The sequence below is a fragment of the Malaclemys terrapin genome, chromosome 24 (genome assembly GCF_027887155.1).
Source record: "Malaclemys terrapin pileata isolate rMalTer1 chromosome 24, rMalTer1.hap1, whole genome shotgun sequence".
NCBI classification, from domain to species: Eukaryota; Metazoa; Chordata; order Testudines; family Emydidae; genus Malaclemys; species Malaclemys terrapin.
In genome coordinates, this window is record NC_071528.1 from 11,253,272 (window position 1) to 11,273,208 (window position 19,937).

The 19,937-nt window shown below is 47.6% G+C and overlaps 1 protein-coding gene across 2 annotated transcripts; it reads right to left on the minus strand.

The window, feature by feature from the left end:
• Positions 1 to 2,149: 2,149 nt before the first annotated feature.
• NCLN (nicalin) lies at positions 2,150 to 19,929 on the minus strand. Of its 2 annotated transcripts, none has more exons than XM_054013668.1 (15): positions 19,671 to 19,929; positions 14,207 to 14,397; positions 13,836 to 13,980; positions 12,936 to 13,030; positions 11,857 to 11,937; positions 11,529 to 11,632; positions 10,595 to 10,683; positions 9,639 to 9,778; positions 8,832 to 9,010; positions 8,439 to 8,526; positions 8,295 to 8,333; positions 8,014 to 8,174; positions 7,117 to 7,170; positions 6,935 to 7,013; positions 2,150 to 3,479 (listed from the first exon to the last, which is right to left on the minus strand). In XM_054013668.1, exons 1-15 carry the CDS (start codon positions 19,849 to 19,851, stop codon positions 3,420 to 3,422), a joined length of 1,686 nt encoding a protein of 561 aa, XP_053869643.1. In that variant the 5' UTR covers positions 19,852 to 19,929; the 3' UTR covers positions 2,150 to 3,419. The 2 variants fall into 2 exon arrangements, with proteins under 2 accessions (XP_053869643.1, XP_053869642.1); XM_054013667.1 differs by having other exon boundaries at positions 8,014 to 8,177.
• Between the last annotated feature and the right edge of the window lie 8 nt (positions 19,930 to 19,937).

Genomic DNA, 19,937 nt, shown 5'->3' on the forward strand with positions numbered 1-19,937 from the left:
GCAGATCTCTAGACAAACATCCCATCTTGATTTGAAAATGGTCAGTCATGGGAAATCCACCAAGACCCTTGGTAAGTTGTTCCAGGGGTTCATTACCCTCTCTGTTAAACATTTACACCTGATTTAAATAGATCAAAAAGTGGCAGCCTCTTTCTCCTTCAGGTGTGAGGAGGCTGTAATTCTGCTCTCTCACATTTATGAATATATGAATGCTTTGGTAGCAGTAGGAACACTTTGATCAGCAATGCAATACCCCTAGCTGCAGTAATTACCATGAGCTGAACTTACCTTCTATAGTGACAGGATAGGGCTTAGGCATGCCTAAATGAGATAACAGGGTAAATTGCTTTCACTCTGGAGAGAACAGGTCATTGTTCCACCACTGCCCTTGAATATGCATTGTAACCATGCGGTCCTACCCTCCTTGGTTTAAGATAACTGCCGCTATATTCTTTCACATTATCAGGAACTTCTGGTATTGATTTCCCACCATGCAAGGAGCTGTAAACGGTTGGTTTACTACTACAACCTTGAAGGGATCAGAGCTGCAATCAATTGTTCACGCTGGCGGAGATGTTTGTTACTCTCAGGCTTTAGCAGAGGTGGGGGTGCTGAGTGCCATTGAACCAAACTGTAAACCCTGTATAAGATGGAAACCACTCAAGCTGCTGCACCCCCAGCACCCCTAATTCCAGCACCTATGAGCTTCAGTCTCTTCTTGTCTTGAAGATGCCAGAATGGGCTTTTCATTGCATATCGGAGCACGCTGGCTCTGTTCGCTTCTACCCACTATTCGTAAATATTACTTACATTAACGTGAATTGAAGCAGGACTGCTAATGACTTACTTCCTATTAGCTGTTCTAAATGGAGTAAAGGTGTCCCAACAAGCCTGGTTCAGTAATGAGCTGGGATAGGGAAAGGAGACGTTCCTTGGGGTGTAAAACACCGTTATAAGCCTCTGAAACATCTTAGTTTGCACATGCTCAGTAAGGGCTTACAATCTTAGGAGCATTTACCTGTCAGACTACCTGTACTGGGCATGCTCCATCCTACGGCTGGGCACGACTCTCCATGCAATTGCTCCTCCCAGCTGCTGCATGCAGGGCATAAAATGGTGCAGGGCATAAAAGCTAACGACAGGCCAGTTTTTCCTCCAACTATTCCAAAGCAAGAAGGAAACAGGCTTCACATCCATTTGGAATGGCTTGTCCAGAGGTGAAGCTAAAAAACACCAAACGCACAGTGCAACCTATTTTAAGGACGCACCCAAGAGCTAGCAAAAGGCACGTCTCTTGAGGGCATCTATGATACCAATCCAACGTCACTGGGAGCTACAGTAACTCAGCAAGCGTTTCTGCTAATCAGGCCCTTTAAAGAGTGAGCCACTGTGTATTGGAAAGCTTGGGTGAAGAGCCCTGGACAAGGTGCATTTTCTCTTGCTTTTTTAAAAAAAAGATGGTTGAAAAATGAGAGTTTTAATCCCCATCCAAAGGACAATAATACTAGGGCATCTGGCCACACACACCACCACTTTTTCCTAGCTAATCCATGTACAGTGAATAATGAAAATGGGGACACACAGCTAATGTTTTTCTTGCTTCAGGAAGGTGGATAGTTCTACTCCAAGCCACAAAAGATCGAAATTCAGCCTCAAATGGAAAGTGGTATTTTAAATAAAGAGAGTCATCTTGGCTTAGAGACGTACTATATATGCATAGAAGTACAGTAACTACAGAAAGTATTTTAAAAGTTAAGATTGCTGTTGCCTGCAGGAGTTTTGTCTTTTTTAGTGTCATCTACACATACCATTAACCTAAAACTTGTGGGAAAGGTCTGAGAGGTTTACATGTTGGAACACTGTGGTAACCACACTGCTGCACCTCCTCTGCTAGCAGCCTGGGGACTCATCAGAAAATGGTTGCAAGACAAAGTGTTCCACTTACCTTAGGCTGTGAAATTCAGAGGGGTTTAAAATTGAGAGAGATCACACTTTGGCATTTGTCTGTCTAGACTGGAAAATTCCCAGGCCTCTGCACACGCATTAACAGTAGTTTTGGGCAACAGGGTAATTTCCCCAACCTAATGTATTAGCAAACAGAAGCAGTAAGATCTTGCTTGAGAACAAAAGTATTGGAGAACAAGTGACCTCCAGCTGTAACACGTGCTCTTAGCTACAATCTGGAAACAGTAACGTTTAATGACATTTTCATAAAACCTTCTTAAAAAAAAATCACTAACATCCCACCTCCCTCCAAACATACCACAGGGTGCATGTAAAGGAAGCAACAACAGAGTCTTGGCACGTTACCAATAATATTAGGCTAGGACCAGTGTTTTATAAACAATAGTGAGGAGAAATGCTAAACAAGACCCTGAGATGAAGGTGAACAGGACTAAAATCTGCCCAACTGCAAGTGGAAAGAGAAAGGAATGGAAGCGAATGGATTACGGACCAGAGATCATGGCAGGAACTAGGTCACTCCTGCTTATATTATTACTATAACCATCAAACTGTTTAAATATACAGAACGGCTTTAGACCTGATCCTGCAGCAACTATAAACTTAGAAACCCCTTAAAAAAAAAAAAAAAAAAAAAAGGGAAACACACCCGCCCACATGAGTGAGAGTTAAGCACAGAGTGGAGACCGCATCAAACTGATGGATATAAACCTCAAAGGAACCTGGGCATAGCGGAATGCAGCCTCCAGCTGAGGGAGAAAAACATGCTATGGAAGGAATCCTACTGTGGCAGCCAGTTAATGATCCTTTCCCATTTCCCAATCAGATTAACAGTCAAGATCGTTTACAGTGCACTTCCAAAGAGAGAACCGGTTATTGCACTGTCCAGAGAAAATGCAATAAGCGGTTTGCTGAAGACACTGCTTGCTGAGCGCTCCCTTCCTGGTGCCAGGGAGGGAGCTGAAGGAAGAGGTGCAGTATGAAACGTGCTAATAATTATCTTTTAATTTACATGTGCACATTTAAAAAAAAAAAAAAAAAAAAACCGAGTGCTCTGAGTCCAGTTGGGTGGGCAGAGCTGTCCGTCCCTTCGCCCCATGGATTCAGCCTCCAAGCTGGTTGTATGGCACATGTCTGTGAAACCAGGTTCAGCACCTTCACACTTACAGAAACCTCTTGTTCGGCGGAAACTTTACATCAGCCATTCAGTGTTTAAACAATCGGCAGGGACTGACCAAGTCTCTGCACATCTCCCTCGCCACAAAATGAAGGAAAATGGGCAAGTTGGGGGGAGACCTAAAGAAGGTGCACAAGAGTTGGAAGTTCTGTTAATCTCTGCTTTCCTCCAGGAGGGTTAGAGGAGAGAGGGAGAAATGGCAGGAGCCAGTGGAAGGCAGAAGCTCCTTCTGGGCTCACCGGTGGCTCAGTGCTGCTCGATGGGTTGGTGATTTGTCACTTCACTGCTGCTTGGATTTAAGGGATAACCTCTGTACCGTCTTGTAAAGGAGACCAAAGTGCTAGAAAGGGGAGGGGGGAAAGAGTAGTGAGTCCATGTCAGTGCTAGCAAACAGGCAATGTGTGTTCTTCTCTGCTCACAGGGAAGGAGGAGCTCATTAGGAGGCTGGAGGCAGTGCTAGCATATAAATGCAATATCTGCCTCAGGGCTGAGTTCACACCCATATCCCTGCCCTAAGGAGAACGCTGCCTCCTTCTGGATAGATCTGCTCAGGGCTTGGCAAACAATGCTCAGTTGTTACAGTACAGCCAATGAAACCAGGGTTCTAAGGAAAGAACAATGAATTACTTACAGAAACGCCCACTGGGCCTGCCTGCATTACCATTATGAACTCCTATTTTCATGGAGAATTTGCTGTTGATCTGCAATCAGTACTTGTGGAACCTGCTCCGGCTCCAATTGAAATAGATGGCAAAACTCCCACTGACTTCAGTGCACATGATCTGGCCCACTGATAGTAACATTTGGCTTGTAATGATTTTGGGATTGCAAAACCAACAGGTAAAACCACAGATTAAGGCCAACCATTAATCCTTTAACATGGGCTTATCTTTTGCCGTTTTAGAAATCATTGAAAAACCCATGTGATTCCCATTTTCTTTTAAACGGCCACTGCAGATATTCAACAAATACTTGATTACAAACCCAAATCTTCGCAGCAGCCTCCAAATGACCCATCATCAATCTAGCTAACCAATAAGAAATAAATGGGTGGACAGGACCATTTGAATTATACAACAGTATTTGTGCTTTTCTTTCTATTTAATATGATTGTTAATATACAAAAGACATTCATCAAAAGGTGGGCGTTTCCTGAAGCAGCTAACTTAAAAAAAGAAATGACAAAAGAAAAAAGGCTTGTTATGAAGCAAGAGGATTAGGTACAGACTGACCCAACATAGTTTCCCCCTTTCATTGAGCATAGATCAGGAGCCAGACTCACAATGGTCTCGGTGACACTTCACCCCATATTCTTCATGGTGATATTATATGATTATGGCATAGTTAGGATGTATTTTATGCAAGATAGGCCATGTGAGATATCATTGGAAAGGTTATGATTTGCTGAATAGGACTATCTTATTTGTATCTGAAGCTAGGAATATTGACTACGTATCCCTATTACAAATGTGTTTACACCGGGGGAATGCCCAACTAGACAAGATGCTTTCATTCTGAAAACCTGGCTGGGGAAGGGCCATTAGCGAAAACAATAGGCCTTAGAAGAAGCTTATCTCCCACCTGGGAGCCTTCCTGAGGCCCCTGCTGCTGTGACACTACAGGGACATGTGATCAGGTCACCTGGTGCTGGACTCCATCTTGGGATATCAGTGTTTTTCCACTGACTGGCGTGGGAACCAAGCTTTGAAACCAAGGGTTCCCGCCATATGCAAAAAAGTATTTAAGGCAGGGGAGTGACATCATCGTGGTTCTTCACTGACTCCTCACCCAAAGAGACTTTTGGAAACACCCGAAGAACCAAGACTGAACTGGGGGGGGGGGGGGGGGGGAAGAGGGGAGAGGAGGGAGAAGGGGGAGTGCTGAACCCACTAAAGGGATTTTCAACCCGTGAATGGAACACCTGGGGATTCCAAGCTGGGAACAAGTGCAGCCTGCCCCTTAAGAATCTGCAGCCTGCTTGTATCCTCACTTAGGGTGAGCATTTGCTATTCATATCAGCTCTATGTAGTATAGTAAGCTTAGTTTGCATGTTTTGTTTATTTGCTAGGTAATCTGCTTCGATGTGTTTGCTATGCCTTATAACGGGTCGGCAACCTTTCCGAGTCTTCATTTATTCACTCTAATTTAAGGTTTTGCATGCCAGTAATACATTTTAAGAAGTTTTTAGAAGGTCTCTAAGTCTATAATATATAACTAAACTATTGTTGTATGTAAAGTAAATAAGGTTTTTAAAATGTTTAAGAAGCTTCATTTAAAATTAAATTAAAATGCAAAGCCCCCCCGGACCGGTGGCCAGGCAGTGTGAGTGCCACTGAAAATCAGCTTGCGTGCCGCCTTCGGCACGCGTGCCATAGGTTACCTACCCCTGCCTTATAATCACTTAAAATCTCTCTTTTGTAGTTAATAAACTTGTTTTTGCTTTGTCTAAAACCAGTGTGTGGGAGTCATAACTCGGGGCAGAAAGTGGTTGTATATTCCGCTCCACATTGCGGGAGGGGATGAATTTCATGAGCTTACGCTGTACAGTTCCCTGTGCAGCACAACACAGTATCATTCTGGGTTTACACTCCAGAGGGGGGTGCATGCCTGAGTAGCTGGGAAGCTCCTTAGTTGGAGCCTTCCCATGCAGAGCTGAGCACAGCATCTGCATCTGGGTGTGTCCCTACCTGTATGTGTGCTGGTGACAGTGCAGGCTGTTCACAGCAGTACAGTGTAAAGGGAGCCCAGGCTGGTGGGTCCCCAGTGGCACCCCAGTTCCAGGTGGCACCCCGGGGGAACCCGTCACAGTCTCATTATCGTGTCAAAAGTAATAGCACCCTGAACCTACGGACAGGCCAACAAGCTTAGAATGTAACATGCTTGTGATATAAACTATCACCTGAACGTGTGCTTATTTATTTCATATGTACTGAATTGCTTGGGATGTCTCCTGATTTTATTCAGGCAATAATTAAGGTTTCAAAAAAAATAGAGATTTTGATTTTTATTAATTGCACAAAATCGTAGAACCTTTTGTGCCGTCTGAATTCAGGCCTCTGGAGCGCCGACGTTATGCACCTTAGTGTGTGACTTGACCTATCATGGGCTGTAAACTCTTACTACGACATGGCAGATTTAACTCAGATGTCTCAGGGCTGGTCTACATTAGAAGTGCTGCAGCTGCACCACTGTAGCACAGCTGACGAAGACGCTCTATGCCAAGGGGAGAGAACTCTCCCATCGGCATAATAAAACCACCTCCATGAGAGGCAGCAGTTATGTCAGCAGAAGCACTGGTCACACTGGGACTTAGATAGGTGTAACTTACATCGCTCGGGGGGGTGGCTTATTCACACCCCGTAGCAATGTAAGTTATACTAACTTAAGTGGTAGTGTGTACAAGCCCTTTGCCTGAAGCCTATGCATGCTATTAGAGCTCAGAATTCAAGCTAGTCTCGTAACACATGCAGCATGCGTTTCCCTCACCAATGAAACCCATTGCTCCCCAAGAGAAGGATGCTGCTCTAGATTAATCCCACATCAGGAATATGCTCCAGAACTAGAAGGGAGCTGAATTATGAGGTTGATAACACCGTGAAGACACCCATGGAAGTGAAAACACCAGCACCAGAAGAGTTAATGGGTCGCAAAAATCAGGGGTCCTCTCTCATCCAGAGAAGACTGTCTCTCACACTCTGAGTTTGATCTGAAGGCCACTAAAGCATACCTGGCTCATGCACTCTTATAGTTTAAAGAGGAAGTGAATGAATAGAAGGATCACTCCTTTTTTCTCACCTGGACTGCAACATAGGCAACTCCGAGGTAGGCTACTATACAGAGAGCCAGGAGCAGGTCAAAGATTGCTGGCTTGACCCTGAAATGGACCGACAAAAGGGTGAGGTCACCAAAGGAGCTGAGCAAGATGAAATACCCAACCCTGCCTTAGACGAAATACCCCACCCTGCCTTAGAACATACCTGTATGCGTTCATCACCTGCTTCAACTGGTCGTAGAAAACAAACTCAGGGTCCCTGTGGAAAGAACGAACTCTTCAGATGGTGCGACATTTCTGGGCATTGGTTCCAGAGGAAATAAAAACAGCCCCAGAACTCACTCATCTCCTGTCCTCCTCGCCACAGAACCAACCAACCAGTGACAGGCAAAGCTTGACAGCTTCACATACCCCTTTAAGCCAGTTTACCGCTCTCAGCAGCTTCCCAGATAAACTAGTACTCATCTCCCATCCCAACCAGAGAGAGAACCTTGGAAAGCCGAACCCCATTCTCAGGGGGCTGCAGAATGCTGTTTACTTACACACAAGAACAAGACTCTTCGCCCTCCATTTCCACACAAATTTTCAGCTGTCTCAAAGAGCAGATGCCCTGGAGACACCTCACTGGCTCACAAGCATCTTCATCCCAAGCAGCTAAATCAGGACGAGAGACTGCCTTTGTTTAAAAGCAGGCAATGCTCTCCTGGTGCCAGGAGACTGGCAGCTCCTCTCTCACTGCCTTCAGACCGGGTACAGCATATCTAACAAGGTGGACTTCTGGAGAAGGAGGGGGCTGAACAGTGAAAAAACAAACCCTCCCTCTTCACACTGATGAAGACAAGACTTCTAATTATGCCCACTGGAATTCCTGGGAGTTCCTTAGAGAAGGCAGAACTTCCTGTTAGAGAGTAAAGAACATGTGGCCAGACTGTACAGGTGCAGCAGGAAATGGGGGGGTACAGTCACCCCACACGCTGAGGAGAACACCTGAGAAGCGACTACTCTTGGAGGAGACAGGAATGCAATGAAGGGGGAAGTCAGTTTAAGCACGTCAGGAGCAGACCAAATTTTCTCCCTCTCCCCATTCACCTGCCTCCCTTACCGTTTATCTGCCTTCACATGATGCTGCTTGACATCCTTCAGATAGCGGCTCATGTAATATTCTAAGGTGTTGAGGAAGGTGCTGTCTTTATCTACAAGCTGGGCCGCTCTGGGCTGACTGGTCAGCCAGTCCATCACGGACTCCAGCTGCTCCTGCTGGATCTGCTGCAGAAAGAGGATACCAGAGAGAGATAGACAAACTTATGCTGCTGATCAAAGGTCTGCAGAGCACTTCACTCCCTCTCCCCACCAGGCTACGTCTATGCCCCCCTGCTCCCTTACCATCTGCTCTGTGAAGATCTGCAGGTCAGCAGGTGCCCCCTGTGAAGAGAGAAAAGGGATGCAGTTACGAAAGCAGGCATGGTGGTTTAGAACTGAAAAGTCCTGGCCAATGGGCAGCGGGTGCATGCTGAGGGACAGTCTTACCTTCTCAGTGAGGTTGTAGATGACCCGAGTCAATGCCTCAGCAACGATCCTGGTGTTACGGGTTAGAGTCTTAGAGTCAACTCGTGACCTACAAGAGAAGGGAGGTGTAAATCTGGCTACAGTAAGAGCTTCCTCTCGGGAAAGCTCTTTTCACTGCATACAACTATGGTGAAACATCATCCATAAAGGAGGAAGCAGAGGGTGCCCAATCAAGACACAGTTATAGACCCAACACTCCCAGCTCTTGGTCTTGATTTCTCAGTGTTCCTGATGTGCTAACACCACTTGAGAAAGTTAAGACACTGGAACAATCATGCTTACAAAGTGCCTCTAGCCCACATGTCCATTCAACAACTGATCTTCTGCTTGCGCCCTCTCCTCAAAGCCACTGACCTCAAGTCCATGATGCTGTTGCGCAGGCCCTCCCGGTGGCTCTCCAGGTGGGAGATGGTGAATGCAGGCAGGCGGCGGATCGCAAAGCGCTCATGCTCCCATGCCAGCATGTCCTCAGCCAGGTTAATCTTCTTGTGCACCATGGAGAATTTCACTTCTGGAAACTGGCTCGCGACCACCTGTGGAAGAAGCCAAGCAGCCCAGGAAAAGGATGACCCGGAGGTCACGGAACAGATCCCATTACTTCAGAACACATTCCCCATCCCTCTCAAAACCCAGGCTGGAGTTCTAGTGTTATAGATGGTTACACCTTCCCTCCCTCCGGCCTATTCCAACAGGGGTATGTTTCTGCCAACGTCCTTCAGGACGGGCTGGGTAAGGCAGATGCACCTGGAAAATACGTAGCAACCCTCGAAATCTGGCTTACAATATTCAAGCAACGTTCTACAGTCACCAAGCTGCCGAGGCAGCCATCTGCTGCAGGAGCTGGCTAGTCACTTTGTACAAGCAAGAAGCTCTAAAAGGAACCATTGTATTAAGGAAAGGGAACGGACGCAGTCTGCTCCACATTGGATTCCTGAATGATAGGTAACTCCTTGCACCAAATCAAGGCCACCAGAAATGGGGCTTGGATGATATCAGGACTTCCTCCCTTCATCTCTTTTAGCCACATTAATTTCACACCCTCTATCCTTTATAGAAGCAGAAGAGCTCCCCATAGCAATTCACCCCCAAATGCCCATCCACGCAGCACATGCCCAGCCCACCCTCCCCAACAGGCCCAATGAAGTTGATGCTTTTCATTACCATCTCCAACTCCCTTAGAAAAGCATGCTGCAGGGTCCCCTCCTTTGGAGGTTTTGAGACGTGGAGGTGAAGACTGTTCCCTCTGCCCAGGGTGTCAAGGCACAGAACAAATGCCACGTTATCCTGCAGCAAACTGGAATCTGAAACAGATGCAGCCAAACCCATGAAACGCCACTCCACGCTTTCGGGGCTAGACACATGTGCAGGACATATGGAGAAGAGGTCTCCCAGCATGGTCAGGTATTACAGCTGCAGAGTAAGGAGGCCGGTATGCACCCTATACTCCTCTTACAACAGCTGCAATACAAATAGCATGGACAACACTTTACAATATATACCTTATTAGAGTGGTTCAGTATGGATTCGGCTGATATTAAAAGCCCATTCAACAAAACAGAACGTGCACATAGGCAATAATGGATCTCTTCCATCTGAGGATCTCAAAGTGCCTTACCCAAATATTAATCCTCATAATCCTGTAGGAATAGATCAGTAATATTATCTTGATTATAGAGGGGGGGGAAAACTGAACCATCCAATGTCACACAGCAAGTCAGTGACAGTCAGGAAGAGAACCATCTCCCAATCCCAAGTCATGCTAGTCTGAGATTCCTTTGTGCATACTCACAGAAGATAATGGTTTCTCTCTGCAATGTACATTTGCTGGAGGAGTTCACTGCAGGCCCATTTTCCTAGTCCATACTTCTCATGTCCCTGGCATTTCCCTCAACCATACAGCCCCAAGAGAATCACATTCTCTCCAGAGAGCACAGAACACATACAGCGATCTAATCTTTGGCCTGCAAATGGCATCACAGCCTCTGAAGTTAGTTTGCCCACCCCACTCCCTAACCTAACTTATCACAGCACAAATAGTGGATACTTTCACTGCTGAAGTTGCTCCACCCAGCTAAGCTTGCAGGACACTCTGCTCCCATCCTAGGTGTCTGTCTCACCTGTGTGATCCAAGTTGTCTTCCAACCACCTCTTGGTTCCTTGATAGTTAAATTTACCGCCTCCAGATGCAAAGAACAACAGATTATACCTGCCCACCAAGAAACAGGGAAAATAGAGTTAGCAGAATTGACTTGGCTGTGGTGGCAGCACGCCCAGCATCAGGAGAAGTAAAGAAGGACAGGGCATGGAATCCACGTTGAACGTTGCCCAAAGACTAACTTTTGCTCATTACTATGAGCTGTATCCTGTTAAGCACCCCTGAGTAAAATCATGAGTGTTTTTACTTTATATACCATATGCACTTGACTGCAACATCTATACAGGAATATGATCGAATCCACATCCTAACAGAACAGAAGGCAAGGAAATGCCTGCTGGAACACACAGTTCTTACTGAATATTTGGCACTTCTGTACTTTACATTTCCAAGGCACTCTACAGACATTAACTAATCCCCTCTCCCCATCGCTCTGTCTCTCTAGCCTCACTTTGCTGATGGGGAAACCCAGACACATAAGTTAAGGAGCTTGCCACGGGCCACACAGTAAGACAGTGGCAGAGCAGGTATCAGAGCACAAGAATTCCTGGCTCTTATCCTACCCTCAAGTCCACTAGATGATGCAGCCTCTGCCTTGCAAAAAGCATAAACTGATAAGCCACTGCAAGGAGAAGAAAGGAAAGGGCATGATAATTCATGAACAGCAGATGTGTTGGAAAAAAGATGAAATGTTAGTTTTATTTCCTAACAGAGCTTGAGATAAAAGCACACAGGCAGCCTGGCTTCACCCTGCCAGCCCTGTCACTGTGCTAAGGGACTTTGCACGTAGAACACTTCACAGCTGCAGGATTGTTCACAAGTTCCTCTTACAGACAAAACCCCTTCCACATGCCCACTCCCGCCCACGCTCTCCGATGGAGAGAGCAGCTTCTTACCCAGCATGGGTACGTTTGTAGGTGTAGAGTCGAGAAAAGAGCCTGGCTAGCTCCAGTAGCCCAGAGATGCCACTGCCGTTGGAGTCTGCACCATGAGACAGCCACTGCAGGAAGAGAACGGGAGACGTAAAGACCAGGCTTCATGACCGTGCTCACCCACCCCACAGAGAACAGCTTCCGCTGCAACACACTGACCTCACAGGCTCCTGCGGAAAGCACACTCCCTCCCTCCCGCCCCAACAGCCAGAGGGTGGAGAAGAGACAGGGATATGGGTCCCAGGAAGTAACCCATTAACAGAAACAGAGCTGCAAGAAAAATAATACTTACTGGGGCCACTCCGAAAGAATCATAATGGGCAACTATTACAATGGTGGGCAAGTCCTCTCCTCCCAGACCAGTCAGCCTCCCCTAGGGATGGAACATATAGGAGCATTACCCAGCACCCCCTCATAGAATCATAGAATCTCAGGGTTTGAAGGGACCTCAGGAGGTATCTAGTCCCACCCCCTGCTCAAAGCAGGACCAACATCAACTAAATCATCCCAGCCAGAGCTTTGTCAAATCTGACCTTAAAAACCTCTAAGGAAGGAGATTCCACCACCTCCCTAGGGAACCCATTCCAGTGCTTCACCACCCTCCTAGTGAAATAGTGTTTCCTAATATCCAACCTAGACCTCCCCCACTGCAACTTGAGACCATTGCTCCTTGTTCTGTCATCTGTCACCACTGAGAACAGTCTAGACCCATCCTCTTTGGAACCCCCTTTCAGGTAGCTGAAAGCAGCTACCAAATCCCCCCTCATTCTTGTCTTCTGCAGACTAAACAATCCCAGTTCCCTCAGCCTCTCCTCATAAGTCATGTGCTCCAGACTCCTAATCATTTTTGTTGCCCTCCGCTTGACTCTTTCCAATTTTTCCACATCCTTCTTGTAGTGTGGGGCCCAAAACTGGACACAGTACTCCAGATGAGGCCTAATAGAGGGGAACGATGACATCCCTTGATCTGCTGGCAATGCCCCTACTTATACAACCCAAAATGCCGTTAGCCTTCTTGGCAACAAAGGCACACTGTTGACTCATCCCCTCCTGCATCACTGTATTGCTTGGAGTACAGGGGCACAATAGACCACTCCTAACCATCACCTAGTCCATTTCTAACAGCCTCAGTGCTGAATCATACTCCCATTGACTTCCAGTACTGAGCCATTAACCAGCTTTCTGGCTTCTGAATCCAGAAAGGTAGAAAAGCTGCCTCTATGATGTGGCTGAAAAATCTCCGATTTCCTCTGAGGCGGCTTTAACTTTCAGTCTTTAGAAACACACAACTCAGTGAAGTCCCCATACAGAAAGGGCTTTCCTATAAACATTACCAGCCTAGATCCCAGTTCTGATCCATCTAGAACTCACCTCCAGGCTGGTTATGAGCCAGTCACTGACAGCTTTGCTCTGAGCCCCACTCGTAACCATCTGGAAGCCGTTGGCAGTCGCCGTGTGCAGCAGAACTAGAAAAAAAGAATTCAATATACTGACACTGGAGGTGTGGGAGGGAAATCTTATCGCTTTAATTCCCTTGATGGCTGATGAACAAAGAACCTAGCTTTGTCAAATAAGCCCATAACTTCTCCGGCTCACTGTTTACATTTCCACATCTGGTGACAAAGCAATTTAATTCTGTACAAAAATCTCAATACTTAACTTCTACAGCAACTTTCACCCCAGGATCCAAAAGCTATTACAAACAATTAAGCCTAACGCTCTTGACAGATAGGTAAATATTAAAGCAATTTACAGTGGAGTAAAACGAGGTACTAAGTGTTTAAGTTACTTGCCCAGAGACAGAGTGATCAGTGGCCCAGCCAGGAATAGGGCCAAAGAGTTGGGACTCACAGTAACCTGCTATAGCCACTTAGAAAAAACAACTTTCCACCAAATTGTACTGAATTTGGCCCCTAGGCTGTTGCAAATGAGATGAAACCGAAATAAGGATTTCTATGGAACTACGTTCCTAAATCATGTCACTCCAAGTAAAATAATAACTTGGCCCTTATACAGCCTTTTCGTCCACAGATCATTATCTCCAATTTGCAGATAGGGAAAGTGAGGCAAAGAAAGATTAAGTGATCTGTCCAAGTGACACATTAGGTGAGCTGGGAACAAAACGCAGGACTCCTGGGGTCGCCACTAGATCACGTTGCATCTCCAGAATTTTGTGGAAACCTTTGCCTACCATTCTTAGGGACACCTGACTGAGGAACATTATTATGGCTAATTTTCTTCCTTTCAAACCCGCCTTTTGCAGCAACTCACCTTCAGCAGCTGAAGCTGAACCTTGTGATGTAGAAGCAACTTGTGTTTGTTCATAGATGGAGAGCAGCTCTTCATCCTCTACTGCAAAATAGACCGGCACAATGGTTTCCATGGCCAGCATTTCTGGCTCTATCTCCATGAATTGCTGAGGAGTTAGAAGGAGAGGGGCACACTTAGGCTCCATTGAACTTGCAAGAAGGCAGGCATACTAATGGCCAAAGCAGAGGGGCATAAGTCAAAGTTTTAAACTTAACCTTGACAGAGTAAAAACCCCGTCAAACCACAACTGGGAGTTTCAGTCACTATATTGTACCTGAATCTTTGCTCCCTTTCTCCAATAACAGCATCTCTCTGTCTGGAGCGATATTTACCCTGACAACATCCTGCGGCAGCGCTGACATGGCCTTGGGCAAGATGATCACCACGGCCCCAGCTGACTGGCGGAGAGCCTTCTGGTACTGCTCATACGAGAAATCCACTAGCCGCATCATCACGCAGCGGCGGCTCAACACGTCCGCCTCTACAGTGCGGGCCTCTGTGTTTAACACTGCATTCCTGGTGCCTGCAGGGAAGGAGAAGAGGATGAGATCTAGCCAATGGTCTTGTCAATACTAGCATCCTGTTCCCAGAACACTCTCCATGCTAAACAGCCTTGACTATCTCCACAGTCATCAGCAGAGACAGGTATTTGTAATCACTTAAGTTATTCCTTTCTCCCTCCCCCATTCCTTTTGAACACCTTCAGTTTTCTCCCTTTCCCCTGTGGGACACACTAATCATCTGCCCCTGTGTTCCTAAGCCCACAATGGGCACGTTAAGAGACAGTCACTGTGCACTCATCTATACCGGTTACAACCACATTTGTGGAACCATATTCTGACATGCTCATCTGACTATTACTGATACAGTACACTCAAACCCACACAGCACAACGATATACGAGATCTGTTTGCTTCTCTGCACCTACCACCTATGTCAGTACCAGTGCTTTCTGGGAAAACCTGGGCAGCGGGTTGTTCAGGCAACTGCATCCTCTGGCTTCGCGAATAGCTTCCCTGAGAGCACAGGGATCAAGCTGAATGGAAATGCTAACAGACAGCGCAGTCTGAGATAATAGATGAAAAGGTGTTGGCTATACATGCATAACTTATTCAGAATATAAAATCAGAAATTTGGAATTGTGGCAAATTGATAAGGGAAGCAAAGGGACACAAGGAGAAATCTATGTTCAGCAGAGCTAAGGACAAAAAGGAGTTCTTCCACTAGTAACATTTTTAAATCAGCAGATCCAGATAAATTGCATGAGCTCCTCAGCCAGCTTTTTAAAAACTTTTGGATGCAATTTGCATTAATGTTGATTTTCAATAAGTCTTGATGCACTGGGGAAGTTCAAGAAAACTGGAAGAAAGCTCATGTTGTGCCGATTTTTTAAAAGGGTAAACAAGATGACCCAGGAAATTATAGGCCTGTCAGCCTGACATTGATCCCTGACAAAGATAACAGAGTGGCTAATACAGGACTGGATTAATGAAGAATTAAAGGAGGATAATATAATTAATGCAAATCAACATAGGTTTATGGAAAACAGATCCTGTCAAACTGACCTGATATCTTTTCTTGATGAGATTACAAGTTTGATTGATAAAGGTAACAGTGTTGATATAATATATCTAGACTTCTCTAAGGCGTTTGACTTGGTACCACATGACATTTTGATTAAAAAACTAGAACGATATAAAATTAACATGACACACATTAACTGGATTAAAAACTGGCTAACAGATAGGTTTCAAAATTAATTGTAAACAGGATATCGCCATCAAGTGGGTGTGTTTCCAGTGGGGTCCAACAGGGATCATTTCTTGTCCCTATGCTATTTAACATTTTTATCAGTGGCCTGGAAGAAAAAGAAATCATCACTGATCAAATTTACAAATGACACAAAAATTGGAGAAGTGGTAAATAATGAAGAGGACACGTCATTGATTCAAAGCTATCTAGATCACTTGGTACACTGGATGGAAGCAAACAATGGGTTTTAGTATGGGTAAATGTAAATATATACATCTACAAACAAAGAATTACGCCATACTTATAGGATGGGGGACTGTATTTTTAAATCAGTCATGCCAAAAAGGTGCATGATGTCAGTATTTTTAAGTCAGTCAACATGCTTGAACATGGCAGTACCCCAATTCACATTAGTCTTGCCTGCATGGATCGTGAAGGTCAGGCCTAGCCCTGCTTACATGGTTACTTGTCTACAGAGGAAAGGCCAAACCTCTACAATGTAAGCACAGGGGTTTTTTTAATTGTTCATGTCCCAGTGATGGCAGCGCATCCGGGAACTGCATTACACCTTTACACAACACCGTTTAAACATGGTCTTTGTTAGCAGAGTTCCGCCACAGTTTCCCTGAGCAGTGGGAACGGTTTTATTCTTCCTGAGAGCTGCATTTCATGCCCCACTGCATGAAGATGCATAGTGTAGCGTGTAATGCAACCTCGATCCCGCAATCAGATTCATAGAGTTTATGGTCAGAAGGATCATCTAGTTTGGCCTTCCGTATAACACAAGCTATAGAATTTTCTCTAGTTACCCCTGCTTGAGTCCAACTAGTACAGACCTCTGCCCCTGCACAGACACGGGGATCTACACCAGTGGATCAGATTGCATGATCAGAGGGGCCTATATCTATAATACACCTCCCAGACAAACCAATCTGCCCACACTCATCAGGAAAACCATGCAACAATCCCAAGAGCAATGGCTGTTTACATGGTTGTAACTAGTATATTCTATTCCCAGCATGGATCTCAGTTAGATGTTGCTGCAGCATGAGCTCAACATTGTTTTCTTTGATACTACAAGAAAGAGCTACTTTTTGTAATTTCTCAGAGACACATGAAATATGTATATAATTATTTATAATCTGAAGGACTCTATTTTAATAGAATTAGAAGCAAATCAAACTCTGTTCTTAACCTGCTTCAGGCTCAATCTTTTTAAAAAAACCTAGTTGATCTCATTGGAAAGAAATTTGAGAGTTTGGAACAACAAAAAGCTTTTGCCCCAAAGGACATCTGGCCTCAGAACACACACAGAATGGGAACATTAGCTACCCAAAGCATTTTGCAAGGGATAAAGAGAATACACAATTCACTTAGCTAACCAGAAAAAGAAACAGCATTAAAAGTTAATCGCAAGCATCTTAAAAATCAATATACTGCTTTTCTAAGAGTCCGAGAACTTGGAATCAGAGAGAGCTGTTGTGAACACTTGCTTGGATTTAATATTCTTACAGCTGAAGTCAAAGCCAACTGAAATTTGTGCACAGTGCCTCCTATTAAACCTGCCAGCGAAGACTTATTGCAGTCTGAAGAGATCTAGCTCAGTATCTCCATGAGAGAGCACAGCTATGACCTAATGAAGTTCTCAAGAATGGAGGTTTGAACATTGGCAATGATTAAACTCTAGTTCAAAAATAATCACAAGGATCCGGTCCATTCATATATCCCATAGGCCAAAATCCAACTAGGGGTAGAATTTACAAGGCACACAGATCTAGCAAACACTGTTTCACCTTTAGTGCTGTTTAATCTTATGGAATTTCAGAAATATCTAGAGATTCAATCCCCAAAGTTCTATGACATGAATCTGGGGCTGGATCAGGGATACCTAAGTATTTCTGGATGTCAACAAATGGCTGAAGCTTTAGACCACAATGACAAAAAATTGTAAGAGCCACACAGGAGCAGAATAGAAACCCTAATTTGGAAGAAGATCACTAGGAACAGAGCCCTTAGAAACCATACTTGGTTCCACGTTAATCAGCATTTGAGAAGGGAAAAGGTTATAACATTTAAGAAATTCATGATGGATATTATATTTCTGACGCAAGACAAGATGTTGAGCAACCAATAAGAACGTAAAGTTCAAGAACATCAGGACTAAGAGAAAGATGAGGGAAATGTAATGTGAAGAAAGGACTGGGGAATAGATTGGAGAAGGGACTAGAACTTTCAGACCAGGGAGCAGTGAGACATATGTCAGGAGGAAGGAAAAAAGTGAAAACGGAATAGCTCAGGAAGGAGGAAAGTTGACCTCTGAACAGAAAGGAGAGGACAAGTCAAAGGCATATGAACAGAATAATTTAGGTGCCAAATTCTCCAACATAAGAGACTGCAACTCTACTGAAGCCAGACCAGGGCTGGATTTAGCCCTAGGAGTGGGAGAAGAACTTTGTAATAATAGAACTGAGCTATCTGCAACATTGAAGTGTTGTGCAAGAGGCACGCTGGTGCAGCATTACAGGAAACTTCAGTTGCGGCCAAGCAGCCTGCGCTCACTTGCTCGGTGACCTCTGGAGATGCCCTTAACCCTTCTCCTGGCTTCTGTTAAAGCAGCTGTAAATCTGGGTGAAAAGTAAAAAACTGCATTGGAAGCCAGATGCTAAATCTAAGCTGGGTTCCTCAGCTAAATGAAGTTAGCAGCACAGACAGGACATCAGCTGATTTATGACAGCTATTAAAGCCTGTGGGGGGTGGAAGCAGGGAAGAGAGAAGCCCCCACACAGTTCTCACTGGAGAGGATATTGCCAAACAAGGGGCTTCCTGTACGGGCCACAGCCAGTGGGGCGCAAAGCCGTGTCCAGAAGCTGGTGCTTGAAGTACTGCCCCGTTCGCTGACAGAGCCCTCTATGCCCAGTGGCACTTGTTCGTTTCATTAGGCTGAAGCAGTCAAGGGACAAAGTGGCTGAGCCCCAGGTGAGGGTGAAGCAAGGCTGCCATGGGAGGAGACCTGGCAGGATGTGCCAAGGCCGATACCGCGGTGACAGGTCAGGTGGGCAGCAGGGCAGGCCTAGGATAGACAGATCGGGGCAGAGCCAGGCCAGGCCAGGCGGGGGGGGGGGGAGAGGAAGGAAGCTGGGCCCTGGGGGGGTAAAGGAGGGGGCGGGGAAGCCAGGCCGGGCGCTCACTCACTGTAGGGCTGCCCCGGGGCGGTGTGCGGGGACGGGGAGGCCAGGCCGGGCCGGGCCCAGGGGGGCGGGGAAGCGGGGGTAGCCAAGCCGGGCCGGGCCCGGGGAAGGGGCGGGGAAGCCAGGCCGGGCCGGGCGCTCACTCACCGTAGGGCTGCCCCGGGGGGAAGGGGAAGCCAGGCTGGGGCCGGGGCGGAGGGAGCCGGGCCCTGGGGGAACGGGGAGGGGGCGGGGAAGCCAGGCCGGGCCGGGGGGGAGCGGGAGGGGGCGGGGGGAAGCCAGGTCGGGCCGGGCCCGGCGCTCACTCAACGTAGGGCTGCCCCGGGGGGAGCCGGGCCGGGGAGGGGGGAGCGGGAGGGGGCGGGGAGGCCGGGCCGGGCCCGGGGGGAGCGGGAGGGGGCGGGGAGGCCGGGCCGGGCCCGGGGGGAGCGGGGCGGGGATGGGGAAGCCGGGCCGGGCCCGGGGGGAGCGGGAGGGGGCGGGGACGCCGGGCCGGGCACTCACCGTAGGGCTGCCCAGGGGGGGAGGAGGGAGCCGGGCCCGAGGGGAGCGGGGCGGGGATGGGGGGGCGGGGAAGCCGGGCCGGGCCCGGGGGGAGCCGGGAGGGGGGAAGCCGGGCGCTCACTCACCGTAGGGCTGCCCCGGGGGGAAGGGGAAGCCGGGCTGGGGCCGGGGCGGAGGGAGCCGGGCCCGGGGGGAACGGGGAGGGGGCGGGGAAGCCGGGCCGGGCACTCACCGTAGGGCTGCCCCGGGCCCGGGGGGGAGGAGGGAGCCGGGCCCGGGGGGAGCGGGAGGGGGCGGAGGGGGGAGCCGGGAGGGGGCGGGGACGCCAGGCCGGGCCGGGCCGGGCACTCACCGTAGGGCTGCCCGCCCAGCTCGTACTGCTGCATGCGATAGACCGTGAACTCGTGGGCGGCCTCGGCGGCGGGCGGCGGCCCCAGCAGCAGCAGCACGGCCGGCACGAAGAGCAGGAAGCTGAGCGGCAGGCACGAGGCCTTCAGCACCGACTCCAGCACCTCGCCCGCCTCTTCCAGCATCGCCCCGGCTCCCTCACACCCGGCCGGCCCCCCGCCGCAGCCTGCAGGCACCGCGCGGACAGCCCGGCTGAGGGGGCCTCGCCCGC